Below are 27,367 nucleotides of genomic sequence, written 5' to 3'. Positions count from 1 at the left end.
GAACCGATGCCGAGAGCTCCCGGTGGCTGACACAATGGTTCTGTTCAGGGCTGAAGTACAACACAATGTGTTCTCATCAGACCCCCTCCTATGACAGCACTACACTGACCCCCCCAGTTGATGGTGTCTGTGTTAACACTGACGCCATGCTGGTTTAGAGTACACCAGCCCCGGGGTCTGGGTGAGCGCAGCTCGGAGCTGGCAACACATCTGTCAGTCCAGGTGAAGGGCCTCCCCTTCTCGGTGAGCTGGTGCAGGGAGCTGGCAATGGGGCAAGGTCCCTAATAATCTGGCGGTGGTATGTTGCCAGCCGTAGGAGGCTGCGAAGCTCAGAGACGTCATGGGTGATGGGCTATTCCCTGACTGTCCATCACCGCTCCTGCGCTCACCTTGTGTCCCAGGAACTTCGTCTGGTGGTGCAGCAAGCAGCATTTTGCAGGATTGAGGTGCAGGTTCGCCTAGTGGATGGTGGAGAAGCCCCCTTCTGCAGGGCATCATCAAAAATGGTGACATTTACCAGGAGATCATCAAAATAGTTGACACAGTAACTCTGCCGAATGTGAGCCTGCGCCCTCTATTAGTCTCGTGAATGTGGCCAGGATGTTACATGTGACCAAGCAGCATTACCTGGAAGTGACAAAGCCCTTGACTGATGGCGAAGGCAGTCTTGCCCCCGATCGATGTGTTAGCAGCCGTTGTTGGGATTGAGAGAGTTGAGCCGGGTCAAACCCGTGACCCTGCATCATCAATTCGGGCCAGTGTGTCATAGCTCTTCTGGGTCACGGCATTGAGATGGTAGTCTATGCACAGCCACCATGACCCATCTTCCTTCCATTGGGGCTGCCCATGGGCTTTGGAGAGCTCAATGATACAACTGCTGCCATCGCTTTAATCTGCTGCCTGAGGCCAGGTGATGGAGCTGCAGGCAGAAGGGCCGGGTGTCCCCAGAGCTGGATTAGCCATGTGCGTCTCCAGTCCTCATCCCTGTCTGTGAAGATGTCCGAGATGTCTTTCAGTTGCCCCCTGCTGGTCCTGATCCAAACCCTTGATACTCTGCTACCACAGCCTGGGTGGTCCCACTGTAGTGCTGCCCGTGGCGTCTTGCTGCACTGGTGCGGTTGCTGGTGATGGGCAGGGTGAGGTGCGCTAGGGTGGCAGGTGATGGTGCATGTCACTCCACTGCAGGTTTCGGCGTGGTGCTTTGCATTGTGCTGCGCTGCGGTGGGCCGCTGTGAGACCGGTGGCGTGTGCTGCTGTGCCCGCCTGGCCTGCTTCCTCGAGCTTCCCCACCAGCGGGTCCAGGCCAATGATGCAGAAGTGCTGGACGTTGACTAGCCACACCTCGTGCTCCGCTGTGTTTTCCCCACAGTGAGACACAGCCGCCTCTTCCCTCTCATTGCCAGGCAGTCGCCGGTGACCATAGCCAGCTGGACCGCTGTTGTCAACCACCCAGGTGGGGAAGGCTGGTCTGTGTTGGGGGAGAACACCAGGATGGATGATAGTGATGGTTGAATCCGTGTCCACCAACTGACACCTTCCACCTCAAGGTCTGTGTATAAGCCTTGATCTTCGCCCAAGTGGCCTGCCCTGGGAGGCGACAGCAGAGGGATTTTGCTGGAGGTCTCGGGCAGTGCCAGTCACCTGGCGTTTCCCTATGGCTGCACTGTGGTATGGTTCTGGTGCAGGGCAGTTCCGGGGCACACGGCCTGCTTTGCCACTCGGTAGCAGAGATCATTCGGTGGCTCGTGGTGGGGCCAACACGGCACTGTTTGGACTTCTCACTGGCTCCTCCTCGTCGACACTGACCCAGCCTCACGGCATGTGGGGAGACGCTGGAACACCTGGCAGGTTAAAATTGCTCTACCATCTCCGCGTCTGACAGCATCTCGGCCAGTGATGATGGTGATGTCGAGAGAACGTGCCGCCTAAGGCACTTCGGCATTAGCGCCCTTACAAGGGCGTGGAGGGCAAGCTCTCCTTGGGCTGCGAGTGAGAACTGGGGGCAGCTGTGAACACCCCACCAGGCTTTCTCCCATACAATGCCCTCTGCCTCCTAGTTCTTCCTCCAGTAGCCTCAGCTTGCAATGCTGCTGCAAGGGTTCTGTAGTCGCGCTGCTCCGCCAGCATTGGTGGAAGAGGGCATCCCCTCCACCGCTGTCTCAATGGGGCTCCACTCAATGTGCCATGTGGCAAGTTCGACTTGCGCCAGGTAAGGCGCCCGGTGGCTGGTACCATTGTATCTGGGTGGATCTTGTGACGTGAGCTGCTGGAGTCCATTGATCCTTCTCTTTGGCGTTGTTGGTGCATGCCGCATTGCCCATTCTCCCCTGGCTGTGGTATCCTGGGTTCCCCAGTGTGGGCCACAAAGGGTGCTGGTGACACTGTGCACCCAGGGTACACTTGCTCATCGGGGTTCTCTGGGAAGGACTGATGCTCAGTTCCAAGGTCCGCCCCCCGGGTCAGCAACCCAGTTTTGAGAGCCCGGTGCCGGGGAGGAGTCCTGCTCATCCCTCGACTTATTCCCTTTGTCTAGCCCTTACAGCTCTTCACTTGCACCATCCAGTTCTGATCCGACTCCCAACACTAATGTTGCAGGCATTCAGTCCCTGACGGCAAATGAGAAAGGCTCATTTACCTCAGCTGCCATTTTTATTGTGACAAGCACAATAACAGACACAGTCGCTCGGTGAGAACTGACTCAGTCACGTTCAGATGGGGGAGGTGATTATCACTCACCCCGCTCACCTTCAGGGTGGCACACCAACACACAAGCGAGCAGCTGTATAACCTGAGCTAAAATAAATGAACTTGGAACATATCACAGTACTGAACACACACACCACAAGCACATCTTAAAAGCAAGAACAATAAGTAGCAACGGCCGCGAGGAATGCCGACCACAGCTCCCCAAGCACCACAATATGCTGAGGTGCATTCCATTTTGTTTGAAGTTTATAGCTGAGCAGTGCATGTAGTCAACGTTTCAGTAATATTTAAGTAATATAAATATATTGTCTGAAGCATTCATTGTTTATAGAATTCGTTATGGGTTATATGTAAAAGTGCGTGAATGGTATACTCTGTGCCCATATGTGCACGCCTTACGAAAGCAGTCTGAAGTAGGCATGTTAACCCCAGACTCCCATGTTTTTCTTTCAGTTAGTTTCTGAAGTTACATAACATGGCACCTCTACAATATTGTCAGTATAAGTATTAATTAAATGAATGTGAGGGATTGTTTTGAACTGTCCTTTTCCTGCCTCCCACTTCTGGAAGAGAAAAATCAAGGATCCCTACTTTGGTGTCATTTTCGGTGTAGCTTCTATTAGTACAGTTTAATTCAATGCAATTTTAATGTTGCGATGTGACTGTCAAGACAGATATACTAATAAATATATCTTTGCATTATGAACCATAAATGGAGACCCAAAAGCACATTTTATACACTGAGCTTTTCCAGTAAAATTGCAAATCTAGACCACAAAAATGACTCTGGCACTTAGGAATGTTTTCTTATTGGATTTTGCACTTCCCTTGAATTTGTAACAGCATTCTGAGATTTCAGCTTGTGTAATTTGGACATCTTTATTTTTATTTTGAAGCTCATTGAAGATTTACTTGGCTTGAGGATTACTTGGATTTTTGAGTAGACTTGTAGCAACAAAGAAGTGCTTGTATCAAATCAGAGGCTGTTCAAAATATGAAGTAGCTTTTTGGCACTGCAGAGCTGTTTTTTTTCCCTTCAGAGCAGGAGTCACACAGTCTGTGTGGGAGCACGATGCAGATTAATCCAGCTCAGCAGTTCACTTCCATCAATTGTTTCTGAACATCTCCTACTTAAGAGCGGAAAAGGAATTTCATCCTTTCTGGAACTTCACTGTGTCATAATCCCGTGACGGGCATTGTGGAGCAGAGTGCATGCTTTGAGTCACTTAGTGATTCCGGGGAGAATCTGGTTTAAACAAGAAGACTGGGCTATCTAATGGATTCTAGCTATATCTGTAAAATGACTTGCACAAAATCAACTGTACTTGCTTCTCACAATGGTTTATGAAGCAAATGAAAATTATGTTCCAAAGCAATGGCATATTTTCCTATATTGGTGAGTATGTATTAGTGGATATGTACAGAGAATTTTTTAAAATTCTGCAGCCAGATGTTTATTATAACTATGCGTTTTGAAAGTTGTTTGCATTTTTTTATAATCAGTGCCACCATTTTGCATGTTATTTGTATATATTCTCTTTTAATTGGGCACATGCTTCTTTACAGAAATGTATTATAATTGGAATAGGGTATATGCCAAGCCGAGTGTCAGTAAGAACATATCATGAATCCTCCATATTTAGCTGATGTGACCCTGAAGCAAAGTGAAGTTGAAAGTGTTGTCTGGACCCAACCAGTTTGGTGGTTCTGCCCTACTGGTCGATTATATGCCAGTGGCCAGACTAAATTGTTATCAATGGAATTTAAATATAAATGAAATATTGAATAATGAAGTGCAAGCTTTTATTTAATTCATTCTCATCTAACGTTTCACGGGATGTAATTAACTTACACTGATGTGTTCAATGACTTAGAACAAGTTGCAATTGGTATTAAGTGGTTGGCGAAAGCTTCTGAGATTTGGTAGAAGTGTAGATCATTTGCAGATTGACTCTGTTACAACTTTTGCACTGATACACATCTGGAGCTTGCACTTCACTGTCTTCCTTCAAACTGACTTGAGCAATGCAGAACGGGGGTTGCTTTAGAATCCCATACTCAACACCACTCCTTATTGAAAGTGTACAAAAGAGACATCTGATGTCAGTTTTGTCAACAGGAAATTGCTGTTGCCATGGGGGGGGGGGAGGGGGTGGAATTTAACAATATCTGAATCGTGAGTTTTGCTGCCATTTAGCTTATTCCTTAAATGGATCCTTGCCTCTAACTTTACAACAAGTAGCTGAGACCTCTTGACTATTATTTTTCTTTGTGTCTTCTGCTTGAACATAGTATAAATATGCGGGCAGACAGTATCAGGAAACCTGTGTAGAAGTTTGTGTACTGGTACTGTATTTAAAACAATTCCTTGTTCCTCATGCAAATGATGGGCCTGTTTGTTAAAATGGTGCTGCAGCAATTGTATGGCCTGAATAGCAAAACCACATCAAGATGGATGTCCATTTAGATCAGAGATGAAGAGGAATTTCTTTAGCTAGAGAATGGCAAATCTCTCAAATGTGTTGCCACTGGTGGCTGTAGAGGCCAAGTCATTGGGTAATTTGAGGTTGATGGTCAGGGATGAAGAGTTACAGGGAGAAAGCAGGAGATTGGGGCTGAGAGGGAAATGGATCAGCCACGACGAAATGGTGGAACAGACTTGATGGGCCAAATGGCCTAATTCTGCTCCTGTAACTTACGGTATTATGGTATACCCAAAAATGTTGGAACACCGTTATTCATTTTGGTTATTTAATTTTTGGCTTGGGCACCGTGCCCATGAATGAGATTACTATTGGTTCCTTTTAGGAAGCTGGAGTTTAAAATGACAATAGTGTTATTGGATTATGACTAATGTCAAAGTCTGACCTGGGGACCTTGAGCTGCCAGTCATTCTTAAGTATTGGAGACTGGTCATTTTCTGTCCCTCCCTATTCCCCACAATTGGGTGTTCCATGAGTTGGCTTTAAAATTGAAGTCTGGGGTTTGTTTCAGTGCATGATGCTAATATGTTTGTCTCCTGCAAGTTGAACTAGTGCTGGTTTGTGCTGCATTACTTCCTGCGCAATGGCTTCTAAAATGTAAATGTCAATCACCAATATGTTGTCTCTGACAGCTGCTTCTACATATCAAATATTCATGTGAATAAGTGGCATTGCTCCAATTTGCAGTGCAGTTTTATTTTTAAACCCTCCACCCGGGAAGGAATAGCTTGTTTAATGCAGCTTGATTCCATTGATGCTGATCTACAGCAGCACTAATATGGTTTTTTCTGAATCACCATAACTTGTGTGACTGCAGAATTGTGAAAGGTATGATGACGTGCTATCCTTAATCGACTGGATTGTACTTGATCTTGTCCACTCAGCCCCTGCTCCCATCCCCTTTGTTGCAATTCATGGCCCATTGACTGCTTGATGTCAAAATGTCAAAGACATTTGAAGCGCAATTACGTAAATACTTCTGATTGTAATTGGATTACAACAGTTTCAAATATTAATCATTTTTTGTTTTTTTAATTTTAATAGTTAAAAATTAAAGTTTGAAGGGGCAGTTTAGGAAAGATATTTACTACAATTATCAAGCAAGTACAATGCTGTCTATGCCTGTCTTGGCTGGTAGAAGGTTGTGGGGCCAGATGCAAAGTCAATCCAGCCACATGGTTCAGCATGACTGTATTCATCTGAGATTCCGTTTGAAATCCAGTGGTCAAGTGAGAAGTGAAGTCCAAAAGTGTCTGATCAATGCAGCTGTGACTGGTGGTTCCCAAATCTATTGATGTGATATTCAGGAATGTTCTGTCCTGCAAGCCATAGTTGGCCAACAGTTCCCTTCAATAAAAGGTTTATTAGCACCTCGACCTGACCAAACAGATCTCTTTTGGATCCTAACTGATTCTAACGTGAATGATTTCAAGCACCTTGTCAGTCTATTTTGGAGTAAATATTTATTCTTTTCTGAAGGCACAAACAACCAAGCTTTTGAGATGCTTTATTGGAATTGTGGATTTACTAATATGTCAATTTCATCAACAATTGTCTTGAAATGTACAGGAAGCCTGTACATCCCCTTCAGAGAACACAGTGAAAGATATTTCTTCCTAGTAAATGTAGTATTGAAGTATATGAACCAGTAGTTAAAGCACTGCAAATGTGAAAGCAGAATTACAAGCCGAGTGAAAAGTTCAAACAATCAAAACTTTTTGGAGTGATTTCTGATGAATATGCTTGGTGACCACCGTGTTTGGTTTTGGGAATTTGATCATATGTTACCATTGGTTTTTTTTCAATTTTGTGCAGTTGTAGAAATAGTTGTCAGTGTCCAAAAACGCACAGCAGTGCTGTGGATTTAATACTTGAGATCTCTGCCAAAAGGAGGTCTATAAAGATTTAGCAGCCTTCGTGGCATTGATTTTTGTCTAGTCAAATGTCATTTTGGTCTGGAACTCTATGGTTTATTCAGTATCTCAAAGTTAAGTCATTAAAAAGCCTGTAAAACATGGGAAAATATTATGACCTTAAATTGTAGAAGCTATAGATAACAAATACTCTCATTTTATGGGAATAGATAATTAGGATGTACATGGAATATTTCTGTCCATGTTTTCTCTGATTTTATTTTCTCTTCAGAACTACTTTTTTCATTAGTTGATGTATAGTACTTCAAAGTGTTTTACTATTTACTCTACCAGCATTTTCCTACAATTTTATCATTGTCTAGTAGACATAGTCTGAGAGGTGACTGACCATTGAAATGAGCAGCTTGGGATAGAGTTAAGAAGGTCTCTTTATAGTTGACATCTTGATAGCTTAAGATGCAGAACTGGATGTATTGGGGTGCCACCAATCCTACCAGTCTCTTCCTCTGTGAAGACAAAGTTCGAAACTCAAATGAAGCTCCTAAGCCCTATCCGATTATAGATAGCTATGGGTGCCCTCTCTAAAGGGAGGTTATACTGTAGCCACCTACCCTTCAAAGGCTACATGTCTTCCCTGTTTATCCTCCACAGCAAGTTAAGCTGCCATACCCACTATTTCAGTTGTAGGTCCTCCCTATCTACCTAGGGGGAGATGCTACCATCTAGCAAAGTAGTTTAAACACAGTTTGTTTATTTTTTAGAGATACACATTTAAATTTAGATAAAATTCTTAAAAAGAAAAATGTAGAAAACCTCTGAGTTTTAAATCTCATAAAGATTTCCAAATTGAAAACAATTTCTACAATAGAGTATTTCCAAAACACAGGTACAATTCGAATGAACTAACCAGTCATTTGTTGCATAAATCAATGGCAGATGAATGTTTTATAGTTCATCCTGTCTTTCTGTCATTCTTCTTGCTGTTCCTTGACCAGTCCCAACAAGCCTAACCACTCTCTTACATTTATACTTTCTTTTGCCACTTAGATGATTACACACAGATATTTTTTTCAGATTCTTTTTCACACAGACTGTCTTAAGCTTCTGAGACCCCAAATTAATACTGTGAAGCTGACTCTCTGAGTGCACAAATCTTCCAACTGTTGATCAATTAGCTATTTGATGTGCTAAGGGATAAAATCAATCTAGTCTGCAAGCTTCCTTGAACTAAATAACTTAGCCAGTGTTGTCTGATTTGATAAACACAAAGTACACTGCAAATGCTGTGGTCAAATCAACACATACAAACAAGCTGGATGAACTCAGCAGGTTGGGCAGCATCTGTTGAAACGAGCAGTCAATGTTTCGGGCCGAGACCCTTCGTTAGGACACAGGCCACATAACATAACCCCACTGATCTCTAGAAGTGTCAGTAGCAACATTAGAAAGCTAAGCTTCGCAAACAGGCCCCCAAACCCTGGACAGTGAATATCCATCGCACCTCTAAATATTTTGCTTCCATTTTAAGTTTTCTTCCACTTTTATTTCCTTTGTTTAACATATGTCGCTTTTGGGTTTGATGCCAGAGGGCTGTTGAAAATGCTTTACCAGCAGCTTGGCAGTGCAATAACAAAACTACGGAAGTGACTACATTTTTTACAGGTTATTGACAGTAATACATTGTTCTGAATGTGTTGAATCTATTGTTTTTGTGCGCTGTAATTGGTAATAGGTTTACACAAGATAAATGGCAAGTTAAACTTACTGGTTAATATTAATCCGCTAATAGCTGTCACTTGGCTACAAATCAGTCTCTGAACATCATATGCCAGTAGTACTAGACAGTTTAGCGTGGCAGGTTGCTATTACTTCTTTAGACTCTGAGTGGTGCTCTTTTCATACAGTAATGGGAATTGTAGCGGTGCTTGCTTAGAGTCACTTACAAGAAAGTAAGTGATTGCTTGTTTACAAGAAAGATCTGATGCAACGTACTTCAGCCCCAGTTTGTGCTTTACTGCTTCTCTTTTTCAGCTATTGAAACCAATATTTTTTTCTCTTCACGTTGGCTGACTTTTACTACCAAATGTCTTAAACTAGCAAACAGCAAAACAAAATATTGGTCGGGAATCTGTATTTTACTAAGTGAGTCAGATTATCAGGAAACCCTTATCTTCAGCACTTGAATAAACACACATTTTCTCTCTCTCACTCTCTGTTGGGTGCCAGATGACATTTATAATTTACCCAGTTGGTAGATAAACACTTGCCCAGTTTTCTCCTAACATTGCTGTGTGCTTAATGACAGGGTATATGTGTGAGCAGTTGTTCTCCCTTCCGGAAATAGGAAATAGACCAGGTGAATTATGCAGAACTTTAACTCTCCAATCAATACAAACCAGTCCTAGGTTCCAGCCAGTCAACTTTCCTCAAGCTTTGGTTGAATGTTTCCAAGATCCAATTAATGCCAGTTAAACACGTTTTCAATACGCAGTAGTTTTGATCTGTAGTTATGAAGTTGGTTCATTTTCAGTTTTGGCATGCTGGGAAATTCTGTATGAGGTTCTAAATTTCCAAAACATGTTAGAGATGACGACCTCCAAATTCAGCAGGGGCAAATCACGCATTGCTTAGTATTTCTATGCAAGTTTAACACATTTGGGTAGTGGCTTGTTTGTTCTAGTCAGAAGCTTGGCATTTTTTTACCATTCCTTTTGTGCTATCCAACCTTGCAGCACTAAATGGCCATGTTCATCTCACCCATTCCAAAATGTGTGCATTTATGAAGATGTGCACATTTGCCTTGTGTCATCAAGGTGATAGAAGGCCAGTAACTTCCAAAGTTCTGCTATCACTACTTTCAGACTCCAGCAGGACAAGTGAGCTATGAGGAAGTCAGTGGCATGCTGCTTCTGTGCCCATGCTATTAGCCATTGAATGGATAGCTTCTTTGCTGAAAGTACATAGTTAGCCACCACTCTAACTTTTGAAAGACTTGTAGAGTAAATGAAATTTGTCAAGTGCAGAGCGTCTAGATCAGGGGTTCCCAACTTGGGGTCCAAAGACCCTTCAGTCAATGGTTGGGGTCCATAGCATAAAAAAAGATGGGAAACCCTGGTCTAGATGCATTAATGCTCCATGAGTACTTTATTAAGAAAATAAAAATATCAGATGCTGGGAATCTTGAAACAGCATGCTGGAAGCACTCAGAATGTTGGACATCATCTGTGTAGAGAACAATACATTAATATTTCGAGTCCATCATGCAGCATGGATAAGGGCGAGTACAATTACAACGTTTTACAAAGGACATTTAAACATTTTTTTTTTGCTCTTTGGGTCCCTTTTAGATGTTTCCCCTTGTCTTAAATCTATGTTCTCTAATTCTTAGACTGTCCTTCCCTGGGACACACTGTGACCATTCGCCTTGTCTATCCTCCTCATGGTCACCACTCTAACCAGGACCCTCTGTTAATGCTTCCACAGATGTTGCATGACCTGTCGATTGTTTTTTGTATGCTTGACTTGAACTGTGAATAGAACATAGAACAGTACAGCATAGATACAGGTCCCTCAGGCCACAATGTGGTGCTGAACCAGCTCAAACATAAATTTAAAATCTCCAAAAACTAACCCCTCCTACCTACATGATGTCCGTATTCCTCCATCTTCCTCATTCATGTGCCTATCTGAATGTACCTTAAAAGCCTCTAATGTATTTGCATCTACACCATACTAGGCAGCGCACTCCAGACGTCCATTATTTTCTGAGTAAAAGTACTTGCCCCTCACATCCCCTTTGAACCTACCCCCTCATACCTTCTGTGCATGCCCTCTGGTATGAGATACTTCTACCCTGGAGAAAAAGATGCTCCCTGTTGACTCTATCAATGCCTCTCATAATTTTATCAACTTCTATCAGCTCTTCCCTCAGCCTCCACTATTCCAGAGCAAATAACCCAAGTTTTTCCAGTGTCTCGTGACAACACATGCCCTCTAAACCAGGCAACACCCGGGTAAATTCTTCTTCATTCTCCCCAAAGCCTCAACAGCCTTCCTATAGTGGGGGACCAAAACTGTATGGAATATTCCAGATGTGGCCTAACTAGTTTATCTATAGGTAGCATTAATAAGAATGAGTTGCCCGTTTGCCAGGCATTGACACTCTGATGATAGTCCTGGAGTTGGACTTTGAAAGGCACATTGTGATTTATTGGAAGAGAATTCTGCCAGATGCTTGTAATTTTGTACTATATGTAAAATGACCCAAGTATTGCAGTGATAGCTTCTCAACATTGTTTATGCTTGGACTTGAGAGAGAGTAATCAGTGTATTAAGAAATTCAGTTTGTCAAATCAAAACTTTCATACATACTGCACTCCTGGGGAACTCAGTTCCAACAATTTAACTTGAAAGCTTCCCAATTCCACAAAGAGCCCCTTGGGAATCCAAACTTCCCTGGACAAGCCAAACTGCAATTTTGCGCACAACATTTCAGATAATGGCTTGGTCATATAGTAATCAGAGACCTTTGGTCTCCCTAATGTACTGGGCATAACTGGCTGGCTGATTTCCAGCTCAACTCTGTTTGCCCTCTGAGTCATGTAGTAATATTTATAATAAAAAATGTTGAGAAAACCTATTTGTTTTAACTCAAATTAGATTTGCAATTTTCCATGGGCTGTGATGTTTTGAAGCTTTCTCAACTTAACTGAACGAGACAAGCTCTAAGCTATGAGCCATTTTTTTCAGTGCACTAAAAACTGTGGCTTTTGTTGCACAGAACTAAAGTTTTCAATGGCATGTTAACTTTGTTCACTGCTTTCACAATGGGCTATTCATGGTACTTTTCTAACAATCTAATTTTTGAAGGAGTTGAGGAATTAAAATTTTACTTTCTGTCACTTTAGCCTGCATAAATGTTCTAATCATTATTTCATGCTTGGCAAAATGTTTAAAATATGAGATTAAAATTGTGGCTGCCTATCCTTGATGTCACTGTTGCTCGATATCTAGGATTGCAGAGTTAAAAGCAGTGACATTCGAAGGTCAGGGCTTTCCTCGGGGATTACTTTCTTGGAGGTTGGTAAAATTCTTCTGTTTGCAAAAATCCAGACTGAGCAATAGCTTGCTAAAAGTGCAAATAGATTCTTTTTTTATGTAGTGACATACATTTTGAACCTGACAGGGTGTTATCATGCATCCCTGTATGTTATGTACTGAACGTAATGTGAGAGGGCATTCTGGGTAGATGACTTACATGTAAAATAAACAGCAGCACGTTTGTTCCTCACCTCTCTGTTCCCCGTGGTTGTTATTCATGGCCACCCGGCTTCCCAGTACTACAAACATAACAACTTGTGATGCGGTGACAAGTCCTCGCACGATATTTATTGTTTTGTTCCTCTTGGCAAGTAAAGTCCATGTGCAATGCTGGCGGTCTACCGCTGTGTCATGATGATGAGCAAAAACAAAATGGCCTCACGAAGCCTGGTGAGAGAAATCGAGGGGAGAGAATGAGAACAGAATGGTTAAAAAGAAAATGAGAGAGAGTGACGGATAAGTCTAGTTACCTTTTCTGGAACGTGATTGTTGGAAAATAGTAACAATGTTTAGAATTATGGGGTCGTATGACAAAATGACAAAGCAATGGAGTTCATATACAGAAAGATATGAGTATTTTGCACTGGCAAGTCAAATTTCAGATAATTATGTTCCAACTTTTCTGACTGATGGGTACAAAAACGTTTAATTTATTATGCAGTCTAGTGCAACATGCTAAACTTGGTGATGAATCTGATGAGGACATAGTTCAAGTCATAAAGGACCACTATTTACCTAAGTCTTTATTGCTGAGAGAGTAAATTTCAGGAAAGGAATCAAGGGGAAGGCAATTCTATTTCACATTTGATGTGGTGCTGAAGCAATTGTCTGAACACTGATTTTGGGCAGCGGCTGAATAACGCGGTACATGATAGACTCGTATGTGGTCTACACTGAGGCAATTTGGAAACATTTGCTTACAGAATTCAGACTATCATTACAGAAGACAGTTGAGATTAGTACAGCTATGGAGCTGGCAACTGAAGAAGTATAGCTTTTGAGCCATCTTCCCAAGTTCATAAAGTTTCTACTGACTTTAAAAATAAGACACCTATTGGTAATCAGCGTTACTGTTGTGATAAAACTAGGCACTCAACAAAAGAATGCTGGTGTAAGGATTTAGATTGCTAAAACTGTGGCAAAAAGGGGCAGACTGAACGCACCTGTAAAAGAAAAAAAGACACTGTCAACCAAAAACACTATAATAAAGAAAAATGACTTTTGGAACAACAAAAAGAAACGTGAATAAGGAGTGACAAGAAGGATGGACTGAGTGACTCTCCCTCTGTGGTTGAAGAAGCTTTGCATGTTTTATCTGTTTCAGTGGAAGTGTTCAATGGAGAACTGGGCAGAATGAAAGGAATCACTGGTAAGCCCAGAGCCTCAGCAGAGGCAGCTGCTGACCCCCGGTGGTGGCATGGATAAAACAGAACGACGGATTGAAGAAAAAGATCAATGAAACGATACAATAAAAATGTATGGCACAAAGAAACCACATAGATATTCTGTGGAAAAGCTGCTGGAAATCAAAGAGTGCCCATATACAATGCAGAGACCAGCAAGTCTTTTGGAAAAATATGACAGTGAAGGCATCTGGGACCTGGACAAATGGCATGCATCCTTGTATCTGAATTCTGGCAGGAATTCACCACGGGGGGGCACTAAGAAGGACTATCTTTCAAATTTGGAGAGGGCAATTCTCAAGTGAAGAATTACAAATCCATGAGAGAGAATAAAAAAAAGATCATGATGTTGTACTCAGTCCTCAGTGCCAAAGCTGTAGTCATAGCTGTCATGTGACCAATACTCCTAGTAGTTGAGGATCTGGAAGCCCATTGGAAAATAGAATAAAAATATTCATGGGTTGGGCTGCCAGTGGAGGATTGGAAGTGGGTGCATAATAACATCAAGAACCATTGATTAGGATGGTAGAGACAAAAACTTTGGTGATAGAGATGCTAGAGAAGGAAGGGGATGAGGCTGCAAGGAAAAGCACTTTAGGAGAGAGTTTGGTGATGGCGGATGCATTTTAGTCAGTGGAGGTGATGTGACTACTTTACTGAAGAGGAAGCAGAATGGTTTTCTGCTGGCCTCGCTAGTCAATCAGAAACAATAGAGCTGACAGGCTATGATGGTAACATGCTGCTGGAGGATCCGAGTCAGGCAAAGAGGCGGAGGAAACGATCACAGACCATTAAAGAAGGTGTAGGATGTAATGGCGTAGCCCAAGCAGAGAACCTACTGTTCTTGCATCAGAAGCTGACCAAGAAGCTGACCCAGAAAGCAGTCCAGCCTGAACTTGCATCGGCGAACTTCAGTGAATTCTTTAATATGGAGAAAAGAGTTCTTCAACTACCATCGATGATTGAAGAGGTGCTTGGTGAATGGTCAATATTATCCAGCTGATTCTATCAATGGTTGTTAAGCAACTTAAGTAGACCAGGTAGTCAGTCGGTCCAGTAGCTTGCAGTCTACCCCTCAAGAACGAGCGATTTTCTAGTCTGGAGCTGATGATCCCAGTACCCGTTCCATCATGAGGAAACTTATAAGGACATCAGTAAAAAAGTTGATATTTTGGAATACTGCAAAAAGTAAATGTGGATGTGAAGCTAAAGGAGAGGTCACAGTCTGGAGTGGTTTGTCTGTGGAAGAGATGGAAGCTGAACTGAAAGGTCTCAAAATGGAATCTGAGACGAAGCTTACCACCCCATTTATGGTGGAACATCTGGAACAGACTCTAACTGCACCATCTGGTCTTGTACAAATAAAAGACCGAAGAAAAGTCCTGCCAAAGGGTTTCGGCCTGAAATGTCGACTGTACTCTTTTCCATAGATTCTGCCTGGTCTGCTGAGTTCCTCCAGCATTTTGTGTGTGTTGCTCAACAGACCAGATATGACTTCCTTCAATAAGCTAATTAACAGTATGAAGGCAAGTGGAACCTTACCCTTGCAATCAAACCCCCCCAAAATTCTACCTCCCCCTGTAATGTGGCCTCCATTCCCAGATATTCTAGGTGACCTGCTTGGTGGTCAGAATCATCACACAGCAATCTTTAATCGGCAAGGCCTGTCACCTGTGCTTTCGGAGGTGACCCTACTAACAATGCAGTATCCAAGCCAAGATCTATACATACACCACCAAGAGATAAAATTACCTTAGCGTTATCCCCAAGTTGTCAATACCCTCACAGGATTATGTCTGGGAATAGAGGCGGTCTACCCTCTCTCCCCAGTTTAAAAAAATGTCTTTTGTTATTGGTTGTATTGGATGATTACTCTATTGAATCTTAATAGCTCAGTGGCTGGTCTCTGTGGGAAGGCATAGAAACCTTTAAAATAAGGGCGGAGAGATACGTTATGTATTGATGTATACTTTAACCCTTGCAAGTTGCTATCAAACTTCCCATGTGTGCAATGTACTGAATGTAACATGAGAGGGCATTTTAGCTAGATGACTTGCAAGTAAAATGAACAGTTGAACATTTGTTCTTCACCTCTCTGTCTCTTGTATGTGTTATTCACAGTCATCCAGCTTCCCAGTACCACAAACATAATATTTTTAATAACTACTGAACAAAGAATTTATACTAATTGATTTTTCAGTCAGCAGAACTAAAACAGATTAGCTGGTCACTTGTTACTGTTTAAGGCTGAAACCAGTATATGCCTGGCAACAGGAGTAGTTTCACAGTTGAATACTGCAGATGCTTAAAAACAGCAATGGGATGGGGCTAGAAATGTTCTAAGGGATTGGTAGGGTTGGGATCACTAGTGCAGAAAATTTCTTGATATCAGATGCCCTCAGCTTAGCTGCCTGCATTTTAGTTCCTGATCTTGCAAAGAGCAATGCATGCATTTCCATATTCTGTCATTAATGTTACCAATGCCTATAAAATTCACCTAATATGTTTGTTCTCCTGGAATTTTTAATTTTAATATTGCTTCTCCCTCCCAAAATATATTTAAAAAACAGTGCAGGAGCTGAGTTTGTGTAATTGACCACTTGATCAGGCTGCAACTAAACATGCTGGTATCTGTAGTAAGACCAATTTTGCTCCCATTTGCTCATTTGGAAAGAGTGCTATAAAATGGCCAAATCAAGGAAAACACCCAAAATTGAAAAATAAATCTTTGGAATGTAGGTTGAAGTTACATAATTCCTGGAACAAGTTTGCAGAAGGGTGTATTAGATATGCTTGAAGTTCAGAGGGGAATACTGGCATGTTTTATTTCATTGATGTTGGGGGAACAGGAACAGGAATAATATGGGGTTGAGGTAGATCAGCTTTATTAAGTTTTCCAATCTTTTGCTGCATTTCCAGCCTCTCGCCCCATGCACTTCATAGTGGGCTGCATTAACTTGGACACTGAAAGTGTTCTCCTTCAACTATTAATCCGGGATGCTTGCAAATGGGGGCTGGATTCACTGTGTTCACTGAAAATTGACATCTTGTGACTGCCCCAGCATTGCCTGGGAGTGTCACGTTAACTCTGTCCTTAGGCATTGAAAGTGGCTCTGGAACCCGCAGCCTTCTGTCTCAAGGCAAGTTTCATACCGGTGAGGCTTGGCCAAGACCTATATTTAAGAAGCAGCACTAGGTTAGTAACATTTCCATTAAGATCTTTCTGGAGTTACTGATCGTTATATTGTGTTGTCTGTTCTGTACACTTTCTACAAAGCACAACCTTCAGTGACTTCGTAATTCTGAACCCGGATCTGAAGGTGCACTTTCATCACTGCTGTAAACATTTTAATGCAATACTAATGAATCTTTTGCAATACAAGGCTAAAAACCACTATTTAAAAATATTCAAATTTCCTAAATGCTGCAAACCCTCCATGTTATTCCACTTAAAATGTATTTTATTTTATTACCCCAAATGTCTTGCAAGGAATAAATTTGAAGTAATGTACTTTTGGAATTGATGTAATTGAACACAGGTGATCGTGAGTAATTATTAGGGTCAGTAATAAAAATGTCAGATGCCTAGTTTAACTTGCCAATGTTGATCATTGAAGAACTAAAAAGAATGCAGAACATTTCATTCACAACGGCCATTGGATTGTCTTCGGCACAAAACAACTGTGCCACCTGATGAAGGAAGCCATTGATATAAAACTAGAGAAAAAGAATCTTAACGGAGGTGATGGTCTTGTTCCAAGTCAGAGCTAGAATTCAATTGTAAATGAGTTGGGACAACAGAATCCTGATTGGATGCAGACTAACCAATCAGGAAGGACGGACGACAAGGGTGTATAAATAGCACCGGTCTAGACATGCCCAGACTTCATCCCTGATGAAGATGGCAGAGTTTGTCATCAAAACATCAGTTCAAATTGATACCTGTACCCGGCTGGAAGCTCAAGAAGAGTTTATTCTTAACTAAAAAGACCTTCAATGAAATCGCAAGCTGTATAAAAGCACAACTGTATAGTGCTTTTGTGATATCACAGTTTGACTCCTTTGCTATTGTTAGTTCCTACGATAACTTCTCAGCTATTTGATTATCTTTGGAGCATGTATCTATTAAGATTGTTTTTATCTTTATTGAAGATAAATGTGATTGACTGGTTAGGCAACTTGATGAGACTACAGTACCTGGCTGTCAATCATTGGCTCAGACTGAATCCTGACAGCAGCTCCATTTCAAGAAGGGACATGATCATGTTACAGTTTGTTGGGTGTTTGTCAGTAACTTCAAGGTCAGCAAGTGTTGAGGCTACCCTGTAGGTTGGGAAAGGGGGACACTGAAGTCCTGTTTTGCTTAACAAGGTTTTTTAAAAACACAAAACCATGGAGTACAGTCTTTACAGAATTAATGCACTTCACAGTATTGAGGAGGAAATATGGTTTCCAGACCTTAACAATTATTTGATATGCTTGCTTTGACAGAGTTATGCTCGAGCAAGGTCTTGTATTGTGAGCCAAGGTTTAGTGAAAATCCCCAGGTAGTTACATCACTGAAAGTTTCTGTGTAAGTGCCGGCTGTTTTAAGAGAAAAATCCCAAGTGTAATGTGCAACCATTAGTGAATATTAAAGCATTAATCTTAGTTCAGAATTGTAGTTTTCCACTCAAACCACCCACATTGGAAAAAGCAGGTTTTTATTTTTAAGATTTGAGACAAGTAAAATACCTTCAGGTTTTTGGTGAAGTGCCAAATGGAAATTGGGTTCGTTCCTTGAACTGATGAAAAAAAATGTCTGCTTGAAGTCTTGGAATGGATGAGGTAAACTTTCTAACCAAATTTTTTTTTACCATTTAGTTAACAGTAAGATGGGGCAATAAAATACTTTAATAGGCTGGGGAGCATCTGTTGAAGGTTTTTGACCTCTGATGTCAAATGTTTCTCTTTCCGCAGATGCTGTCCTGAATATTGCCAACAATTTGTTTGTATTTCAACTGTCCAGTTTTTTTTTACTTTCATCAGACACTTGAACAACATTGTTGCAATAGGTTAAAGTATTAAATACTTCAATATATTAGAAAGGTTGTAAAATATTGCATGCTATCCAAATAGTCCTATGCAGTTTAGATTTCACATTGTCTAATAGAAAAATAAGACAATTTCATAATTGGATGCAAAATGGGTTTGCCGTTTAGAAAGGCTGGAATGAATTGTGTAGCTGAGGATGTCTTTCATTTTATTTCAATGGTCATATACAATGTATTGCGTGGAATGCTGTTTGATCCAACAGTCCATGGCATGGAGTACTTTTAAGCCACAAGTGAATACTATTATGCTAGCCTGTCACATTCTTCCAATCTGACTGCTTTGTATCGCTGAAGGCAGATGAGTTTGTGCCAAATTTCAGCAGATGTTTTTTATTAAATTACTGGTATTGTAATTCTTCCAGACAGCAAGGGTATGCATCTGCCACAAAACTCTAGCTTTCCACATGGACAGTTGGGATTCTTTTAGCCTGTTTTTTTTCTCTTGAATTAATTTAGTAATCACATGGAATGCAAGCAAGACTTTCTCCCGTGATGAAGAACAGCCATTGTTTTTTAGCTTTGGTCCTGCTGAAATTTGAGCTACCCAGTGTATACTATGATGTGACCTAAACATTTGGTTGTAATACAGGTTTTGCTGGATAATGGTTTAGGATTGTAATTGCTGATGGGGTGTTGCAGAGAAGAAAATTGTCCATGTAGTTAAAGCATTAGTGATTTATTTTCTTGTAGTCTTTTATTTTTGCTGGACTGTCTGAATTAATACCGCAGTTGGAAATCATTAGCAGGCACTTGGGAACACACACAAAATGCTGGAGGAACTCAGCAGGCTTAGGCAGCATCTATGGAAAAGAATACAGTTGACTTTTCGGGCCAATACCCTTCAGCAGGACTGGAGAGAAAAAGATGAGTAGATTTTAAAAGTGGGGGAAGGGGAGACAGAAATACAAGGTGATAGGTGAAACCGGGAGGGGGGGGGTGTAAAGAGCTGGGAAGTTGATTGAAAGAGATACAGGGTTGAAGAAGGGGGAATCTAATAGCAGAGAACAGAAAGACATGGAAGAAAGAAAAGTGGGGAGGAGCACCAGAAGGAGGTGATGGGCAGGCAAGGAGATGAGGTGACACTTCACCTGTGAGACTGTTGGGGTCACACTGTGCTCCGTGCTCCCAGTGCGGCCTCAGGTATTGGTGAGACACATGTAGATTGGGAGACCGCTTCGGTGAGCACCTACTCTCTGTTCACCAGACGAAGTGGAATCTCATAGTGGCCACCCATTTTAATTCCACCTCCCATCTCATTCCGATATGTCAATCCATAGCCTCCTCTACTGTTGCAAAGTTGAAGGAACAACTCCTCATATTCTGTCTGGGTCACCTCCAAACTGATAGTATGAACATCAATTTCTCAAATTTCCAATAATGACCCACCCCCCTTTCACCATTGCCCATCCCCTTTAACCCCTCTCACCCTATCTCCTTGCCTATCCATTGCCTCCCTCTGGTGCGCCTCCCCCCTTTTTCTTTCTTTCTTCCTTGGCCTTCTCTCTCTTTCACCAAATCAACTTCCCAGCTGTTCACTTCATCCCTCTTCCTCCAGGTTTCACCTATCATTTTGTTTCTCTTTCCCTTCTCCGCACCTTTAAATCTACTCCTCATCTTTTTCTCTCCAGTCCTGCTGAAAGATCTCAGCCTGAAACATCGACTATATTCTTTTCCATAGATGCTGAGTTCCTCCAGCATTTTGTGTGTTGTTTGGATCTCCAGCATCTGCAGATCTTCTCTTGTTTGTGAGGTAGCACCTGGGTATTTTTTTCTCATATTATAAAGAGAGTTTGTATTTCAAACCAAAACATGCGAGCTGAGGGCCTACATCATTTGGATAAGGTGCTGAACCTGACCATTAAACTAGATTAGTTGTCATGGCAAATGGAATCTTCAGAGTCCAGCTGGAGAGTAAATCTTTTGAAAGTACAATCAATTGTAATGATTTGTACTTCAAGTAGCTTACCTTTCTGGTAATCATGTAAACATGTATTCCTTTTTTTTGCATGTGTAAAGACATTACACATGCCGCAACACAGGCTAATATCATTGATCTTGACGAGGTAACTAATTTGCTTCTTACTAAAATCATGTTTTCCCAAAACAACTTGTGAAGTATTCCATACTAACCATCAAAATACATGATCATCCTCGGAATACATGACACCATTGTTAATTTGCTACGTAATATCTGAAAGTGAAGCTGGAAAAGTGTGGATGGAGCACAGGGTTTTGCAAATAGTGATGTGAGGCATTTTATGTTTAATAAAATAACCCAGAACAACTCATTTATTGAACTCCAAAAAAATTAACACAAAAACACACTAAAAGTTCTTTACGTAATTATGTCATCACATCAGACCAGTCTCTTAAAGTGAACCCCAATTCAAAGTCGGTGGTTGTGCATTATGTACATTTCCACCAATTATATTACCCTACACAGGCCCACCCCTGGATTCACTAAAACCGCTGTTATGAGCCTGTCTGGAGCCCTGCCTGGGTCTTACGTTCCAAGGGTGGAGGAACAGCAGGTGCCCCTGGTTTGTCCAGAGATTTGTTGACACACTCATGGTCATGTCACAACAGCAGGGACATGGCAGCAGAATCCTCTAAATCTTGGTGGGCCAGTTTAAGGCAATCTACCGAAACACATTCAGCTTTATCCCTATTATTTATGATAAAAGTCTTTTCTCTCTGTTCCAAAATGTGGAACGGGCTCTGATAAGGAGGCCTAGGGGGATGTTGGTGTGCATCGTGGTGGATGAAAACGAATGAGGCGGAATGTAGGTCAACAGGAACCCACGAGAACTGTGCACCATGATGGGAGGTAGGAATAGCTGAAAAGGGAATTGAGTTTACTGAGGAGGGTGGGACGCTGTTGAGACGCCAACCAGGCAGTTGTGGGATCAGGATAAAATCACCTGGTGCTCGTAATGGCTGCCCATATACAAGCTCAGGCACAGATGATTGCAGGTCCTCTTTGGAGCTGCTCAGAGCCCTAGCAGGGCCTACGGGGGATGATAATGCCAACACTAATCTGTCAGGGAAGCCCTCAGTAATAGTAATAGAGCTAGTAATAGATATGGGTGCATTGGGAAGCGGGTGTGCCAGTAGAGTCGCGTTAGAGCTGATTTCAGATAATCAAATGCCCTGGTCATGCCTGCTGACCAGTCAAGCCCATGATTGGGGTATTGCCATTAAATGCACTATACAGGGGGAGTATAAGTTCAGTAGCTCACAAATGAAGCGGTGACAGAAATTCACCATACCTTAAAAACTCCTGTAGCTTTTTAGTAGTGCAGGGCAGAAGGAAATCCATAATAGCGGCTACTTTTGTTGGGAGGGGTTTCGCACCTATGCAGAAATGCAATGACCAAAAATGTCACTGGCTGACAACCGAAATTGGCGTTTAGCAGGTCTAACAATCAACTGTAATGTTGTGAGTGCTCAAAGTGTGCTGAGATGAGATACGTAAACAAGAAAAAATCTGCAGAAGCTGGAAGTCAAAGTAATACATACAAAATGCTGGAGGAATCGGCAGGCCAGACAGCATGTATCGAAATGTGTAAACAGTTGACGTTTTGGGCTGTGACCCTTCATCAGGACTTGAAGAAGGAGATGAGAAGTCAGAGAAGAAGGTGGGTGGGAGAGGCGAGGAAGAAGTACAAGGTGGTAGGTGACAGGTGAAACCACGAGAGGAGGAGGGGTGAAGTTAAGTGCTGGGAGGTTGATTGGCGAAAGAGATAAAGGGCTGGAGAAGAGGGAAACTGATAGGAGAGGACAGAAGGCCATGGAAGAAAGGAAGGGGGAGGAGCACCTGAGGGAGGTGATAGGCAGGTAAACAGCTAAGGTGAGAGAGGAACGGGGAATGGTGCTAGGAGCGAGAGGGGTTGTAATTACTGAAAGTTTAAGAAAACGATGTTCATGCCATCAGGTAGGAGGCTACCCAGACAGAATATAAGGTGTTGCTCCTCCAACCTGAATGTGGCCTCCTCGACATTAGAGGAGGCCATGGACTGACATGTTGGAATGAGAATGGAAGTAGATTTTAAATGGCTGGCTACTGGGAAATCCCACTTTTTCTGGCGGATGGAGCATATGTGCTCGGTGAACTGATCTCCCAATCTATGTTGCGCCTCCTCAATATATGGGAGGCCACACTGGGAACAATGGATCCTGTAGATGACCCCAACAGACTCACAGGTGAACTGTTACCCCCACCTGGAAGAACTGTTTGGGAGCCTTGAATGGTAGTGAGGGAGGAGGTGTAGGGACAGTTATGGCGTTTGTCTCTCCTCACTGATCTCCCTCCTGGTACATCCTTGCATGCAGAACAAGTGGACAAGGGAGTCATGTAGGGAGCAATTGCTGCAGAAAGTCAGGAGGATGGAAACATGTTCTTGATGGTGAGATCCCATTGGAGATGCTAGAAATTAGAGAGAATTCTGTGCTGGATGCAGAGGCTGGTGGGGTGGTAGATAAGGACAAAGAGGAACACTAACCCTGGTGGGGTGAGGGTAGACATGCATGGAATGAAAGGGATGCAGTTGATGGCAGCATTGATGGTGGAGGAAGGGAAATCCTTTTCATTGAAGAAAGAGACCATCTCATTATTTCTGGAATGAAAAGCCTCATTCTGAGAGCAGATGCAGAAGAGACGGACGATTTAAGAGAAGGGGATGGCATTTTTACAAGTAAATGGATGGAAGTGGTATAGGCCAGGTGGCTGTAAGAGTCAGTGGGTTTATAAAAGATATCAGTGGATAGCCTGTCTTCAGAGATAGAGACAGAGATCGAGAAAGGGAAATGGATCAGGGAAATTTAACGGCAGGATGGGAGTTGGAGGCAAACTTAAGAAGTCAATGAACTTGGCATGGGTGCAGGAAACAACACCAGTGCAGTTGTCGATATAGCATAGGAAAAGTCGGGGAGTGATACCAGTGTAGGCTTGGAACGTAGACTGTTCCTTGTAGCCAACAAAAAGGCAGGCATAGCTAGGACCCATGTGCGTGCCCATGGCTACACATCTTGTTTGAAGGAAGTGGGAGCAGCGGAAGGAAAAATTATTGAGAGTGAGGACCAATTCTGCAAGACTGGGGAGAGTAATGGTGGAGGGGAACTGGTTAGGTCTGGATTCCAGATCTTCCTGATAGGGATAGAGGTGTATAGGGACTGGACATCCATAGTGAAAATGAGATGACCAGGGCCAGGGAACCTGAAATCATTGAAAAGATAAGAATGTCACAGATGTAGGTAGGAGAGCACTGAACCAGGGGGATAAAACAGAGTCGAGGTATGCAGATATAAGTTTGGTGGAGCAAGAACAAGGAGAACCAATGGGTCTACCTGGACAGGCAGGTTTGAGGATCTTGGGAAGGAGGTAGAAATGGGAAGTGTGGGTTAAGGGAACCATGAGGTTGGTGGCAGTGGATGGGAGATCCCCAGAGTTAATAAGGTCAGGGTAACAATAGCCTGGTGCTCCTTAGTGGGCTTCTGTTCAAGGTGTAAGAGGAGGTGTCTGAAAGTTGTTGCATGGCCTCAGCATGGTAGAGGTCAGTCTGCCGGTCTACTGCAGCACTCCCCCCCACCCCCCATCTGTGGCTTTGATGGTGAGGTTAGCATTAATGCAAAGAGAGAGGAGAGCTGTGCATTCAGGAGTGAAGTTAGAACTGGAGAGAGGAGTAGTAAAGCCGAAATAGCTGATATCTCATCACCAGTTAGCAGTGAAAAGATCCAGGGAAGGCAGAGCGGGTATCCAGGAAGAGGATGAGGGTTGAAGATGGGAGATTGGTGCAGGTTGGAGAGTCCTTGCCAAAGAAATAGGCAGAGACAGGTGGAAGAAGAACTCTATGTCATGACTGGTATGGAAATCACTGATGTGTGGGTGCAGGGGGACAAAGGAAAGGCCCTTACTGAAGACAGAACATTCTGCCTCAGAGGGTATTGTGAAGAGTTAGGATCAGAGGGCAGAAGGGGGATGGTAGTGTCTGAGGATGGGAGGGTTGGGGTGTTCGGGGAAAGTGGGGTAGGAGGAAGATGGTCTCCAAGGACTCGAGCTGGTACTGGGACCTGAGAGGCACAGGATTGCAGAGTGGAGGTAGGGTAGGGGACACTGGGGTTGCAGCAGCAGTGTGTAAAGTCCCGGCCTGGTGGTGCTGTTGGTGAGATGTGTGTTCATATTTGGGTGCACTGGTGGCAAGTATGTCATCCAGTAAACAAAAAGAAAATTTGTCTTTTAATATGGAGTCCATCGGTCATTGGAAGGTCTGTGCTGCATTTTTCAGCCCAAGTGGCTAATGCAGAAACTCAGAGCCCAAATGGAGTTAGCACTGCCATTTTGGGAATGTCTGCTGAGCACACATGCCCTGATTGAAGCTACTAACTAGAATAACTTTGGAAAAATTAACTTTCTGGCTAAACATGTCAAAAAGTCTTAGATGTAAGGCACCAGATAACGATCAGGGGTGGTGTCCTCGTTAAGGTGTGAGTAATTGCCACATGGGCAACAACCACTATTGGACGTGGGGACCACACGGAGGAGTGACGCCCAGGGTTTATTTGAGTGGCATGCAATGCCGAGTCTTTCCATGTTGCCAAACTCAGCCTTCCTGGTTGCCAGTTTTTTTTGGGTCCAGTCTACGTGTTCAGGCATGGACTGGCGGGACTGCTGGTGCTTGACCTCATGTGACTGCAGTGGAGAATGTACACGTGGTGAGGTTTGGAAATTCACCCAGCAGTCAAGTTAAACTCACATGCAGTGGTGCATGTGCTTGACAGAGTTGTGGGGAACTTACTACGGGAACAGGGTAATGACCCAAAGTCCTTGATATCCATAAGCTAGCAATTTTTAAGATTGACTAACAGCCCTGGGGCATACAGGATATCTGCACCGAGCAGAGGTCTAGCCACTTGAGCTAGGACAAAGTCCCATGTGTAACGTCACTGACTGAAGCAGAATGCCAATTCTCATGTCCTGTAAGACTGGATCCTACTGCCATTGGCAGCCTCCAGTGAGGTTTCATCACTCTTTGCCTTCTCATCAATTGGCGATACTGGCAGAACACTCACTTGAGCACCTGTGTCACAAGGAAGAATTGCCCTGAAAGGGTGTCCATAATGAACAGTAGACCACCCTGGCAGCCTGAACCTGTGGTGATCACAGACCTCTGATGTCCCTATGCACTGGCACTTCTTCAAGTTCGTATCAAAGTGCGCATGGTTAAAACACAGACCAGACATAGTCTGTTTTGCAGCATTAATTAGTAGTCTGTTTCATGTGCTTATGTTGAGGGCCTTGATGCCTCGGCTTCTTGGGACAGGGAAAAGAGAAGCTGCCTAGCTGAGTGTAGTCTATCAGCCTTTTTAGCAAACTCCCTATAGTCCTTCTCAGATACATTAGCAAGGGCTCTGCAACCTTAAGCAGGTATTTGCTGCATGAAGAATTCTTTAAAAATAAAACAAGAATGATAATTTTCCAGGGGAGGCAGCATGTGGCCCATTAGCTCTGATGGCTTAGCATCACTGAGGCTGGGCAAGGAGAGCAATTGTTTGGAGCGCTCAGACTCCCATAGTCCAAAAGTCTGTAAAAGGTGAATTTATCGTGTTCAGATGTGTGTTCTAGTAGACTCATCACTCTCGTGGCCTTGGAGTTTCCAAGCAACACTACCACATTTGGTGTCGTCATTGGTTATTTCTCCCAGCATGAATTGGGCTTCAGCTTGAACAAGGCGAGTATTAGCATTTTGCTCCCAAAACTCCAGTTTCTCAAAGTGACTGCATTGGCTGACTTGCTCAGTAACTCTGGAATCATCCTAGAACATTGGGGTCACTAATGTATGTTTTCACAAAAAAAATGACATAAGCAGTTTTATGTTTCAAAAAAACTGTGATAACTTATTTATGGGATTCCAAAAAAACTGAACACAAAGCACGGTAGGCCTTTGCATAATTATGCCATCCCATCAGACCAGCCTCTCAAAGTGAGCCCCAACTCAGTGCTGGTGTTCAAGAATTATGTAGGTTTCCACCTATTACATTTTTCTACAGGTTTCATGGGCTAAACTGTCATCTGCAATGTTAAAAAATGTTGTGCCATGCAGTTTGGAAACCTTCAGAATGGAGAGCATGCCCTTCACCCCAAAATGTCTATACTTGCCAATATGAAGTAATTGTATCTGCCTACACGTGGTCCACCCCTCTCCACTCCTGCCTGTTCACATGCCTGTCTAAATGCCTCTTAAACATTCCCATTGTATCTGCTTCCACCACTTCCTTGGCAATGCATTCCTGGCACCTATCACTCTGCATTTTTAAAAAGAAAACTTGCCTCATAGATCTCTAAACTTCCCCCCTTAAACTCCAATTCCAATACCTTGTCACAAGTTAAGATCCTTAAAGCTCTGCTGTTGAGTATTTGCAAATTTCTACCCTGGGGAAGAAAAGATTCTTCCGATCCACCTTATGTATGCCATTCATAATTTTATGTGTTTCTATAAGCTATTGATATTCCAACAGTCTGGGTTTGTCCAATTTCCTTTATTTAGTTAATGCTCTGTACTCCAGGCAACTTACTGGTGAATCTCTTCTGTACCTCTGCAAAGCCTCCACATCCTTCCTATAATGCCATGACCAGATCTATGCAACTACTTTCATGGAGTGAAGGTTGTGGTATTGAAATCCCCCGGGCTGTTCTTTCTCTTGCAGCTTTG

The 27,367-nt window shown here is 42.9% G+C and overlaps 1 protein-coding gene and 1 pseudogene across 1 annotated transcript in view; both read left to right on the top strand.

Moving 5' to 3' along the window:
• The first annotated feature begins 3,889 nt into the window (after window positions 1-3,889).
• The window catches only part of rgl1 (ral guanine nucleotide dissociation stimulator-like 1), a 166,150-nt gene continuing 142,672 nt past the window's right edge, over window positions 3,890-27,367 (top strand). Inside the window, exon 1 of the mRNA XM_059984834.1 lies at window positions 3,890-4,102. Within this exon, the coding sequence (XP_059840817.1) occupies window positions 4,082-4,102 (21 nt within the window). The 5' untranslated portion in view covers window positions 3,890-4,081. The remainder of the gene's footprint in view (window positions 4,103-27,367) is intronic.
• LOC132402318 (eukaryotic translation initiation factor 4E transporter-like) lies at window positions 13,082-15,323 on the top strand (annotated as a pseudogene).

This window comes from Hypanus sabinus, chromosome 11 (genome assembly GCF_030144855.1).
Source record: "Hypanus sabinus isolate sHypSab1 chromosome 11, sHypSab1.hap1, whole genome shotgun sequence".
NCBI lineage: Eukaryota > Metazoa > Chordata > Chondrichthyes > Myliobatiformes > Dasyatidae > Hypanus > Hypanus sabinus.
Note: the sequence above shows the minus strand (reverse complement) of the source record. Positions and strands in the feature narration are given on the sequence as shown.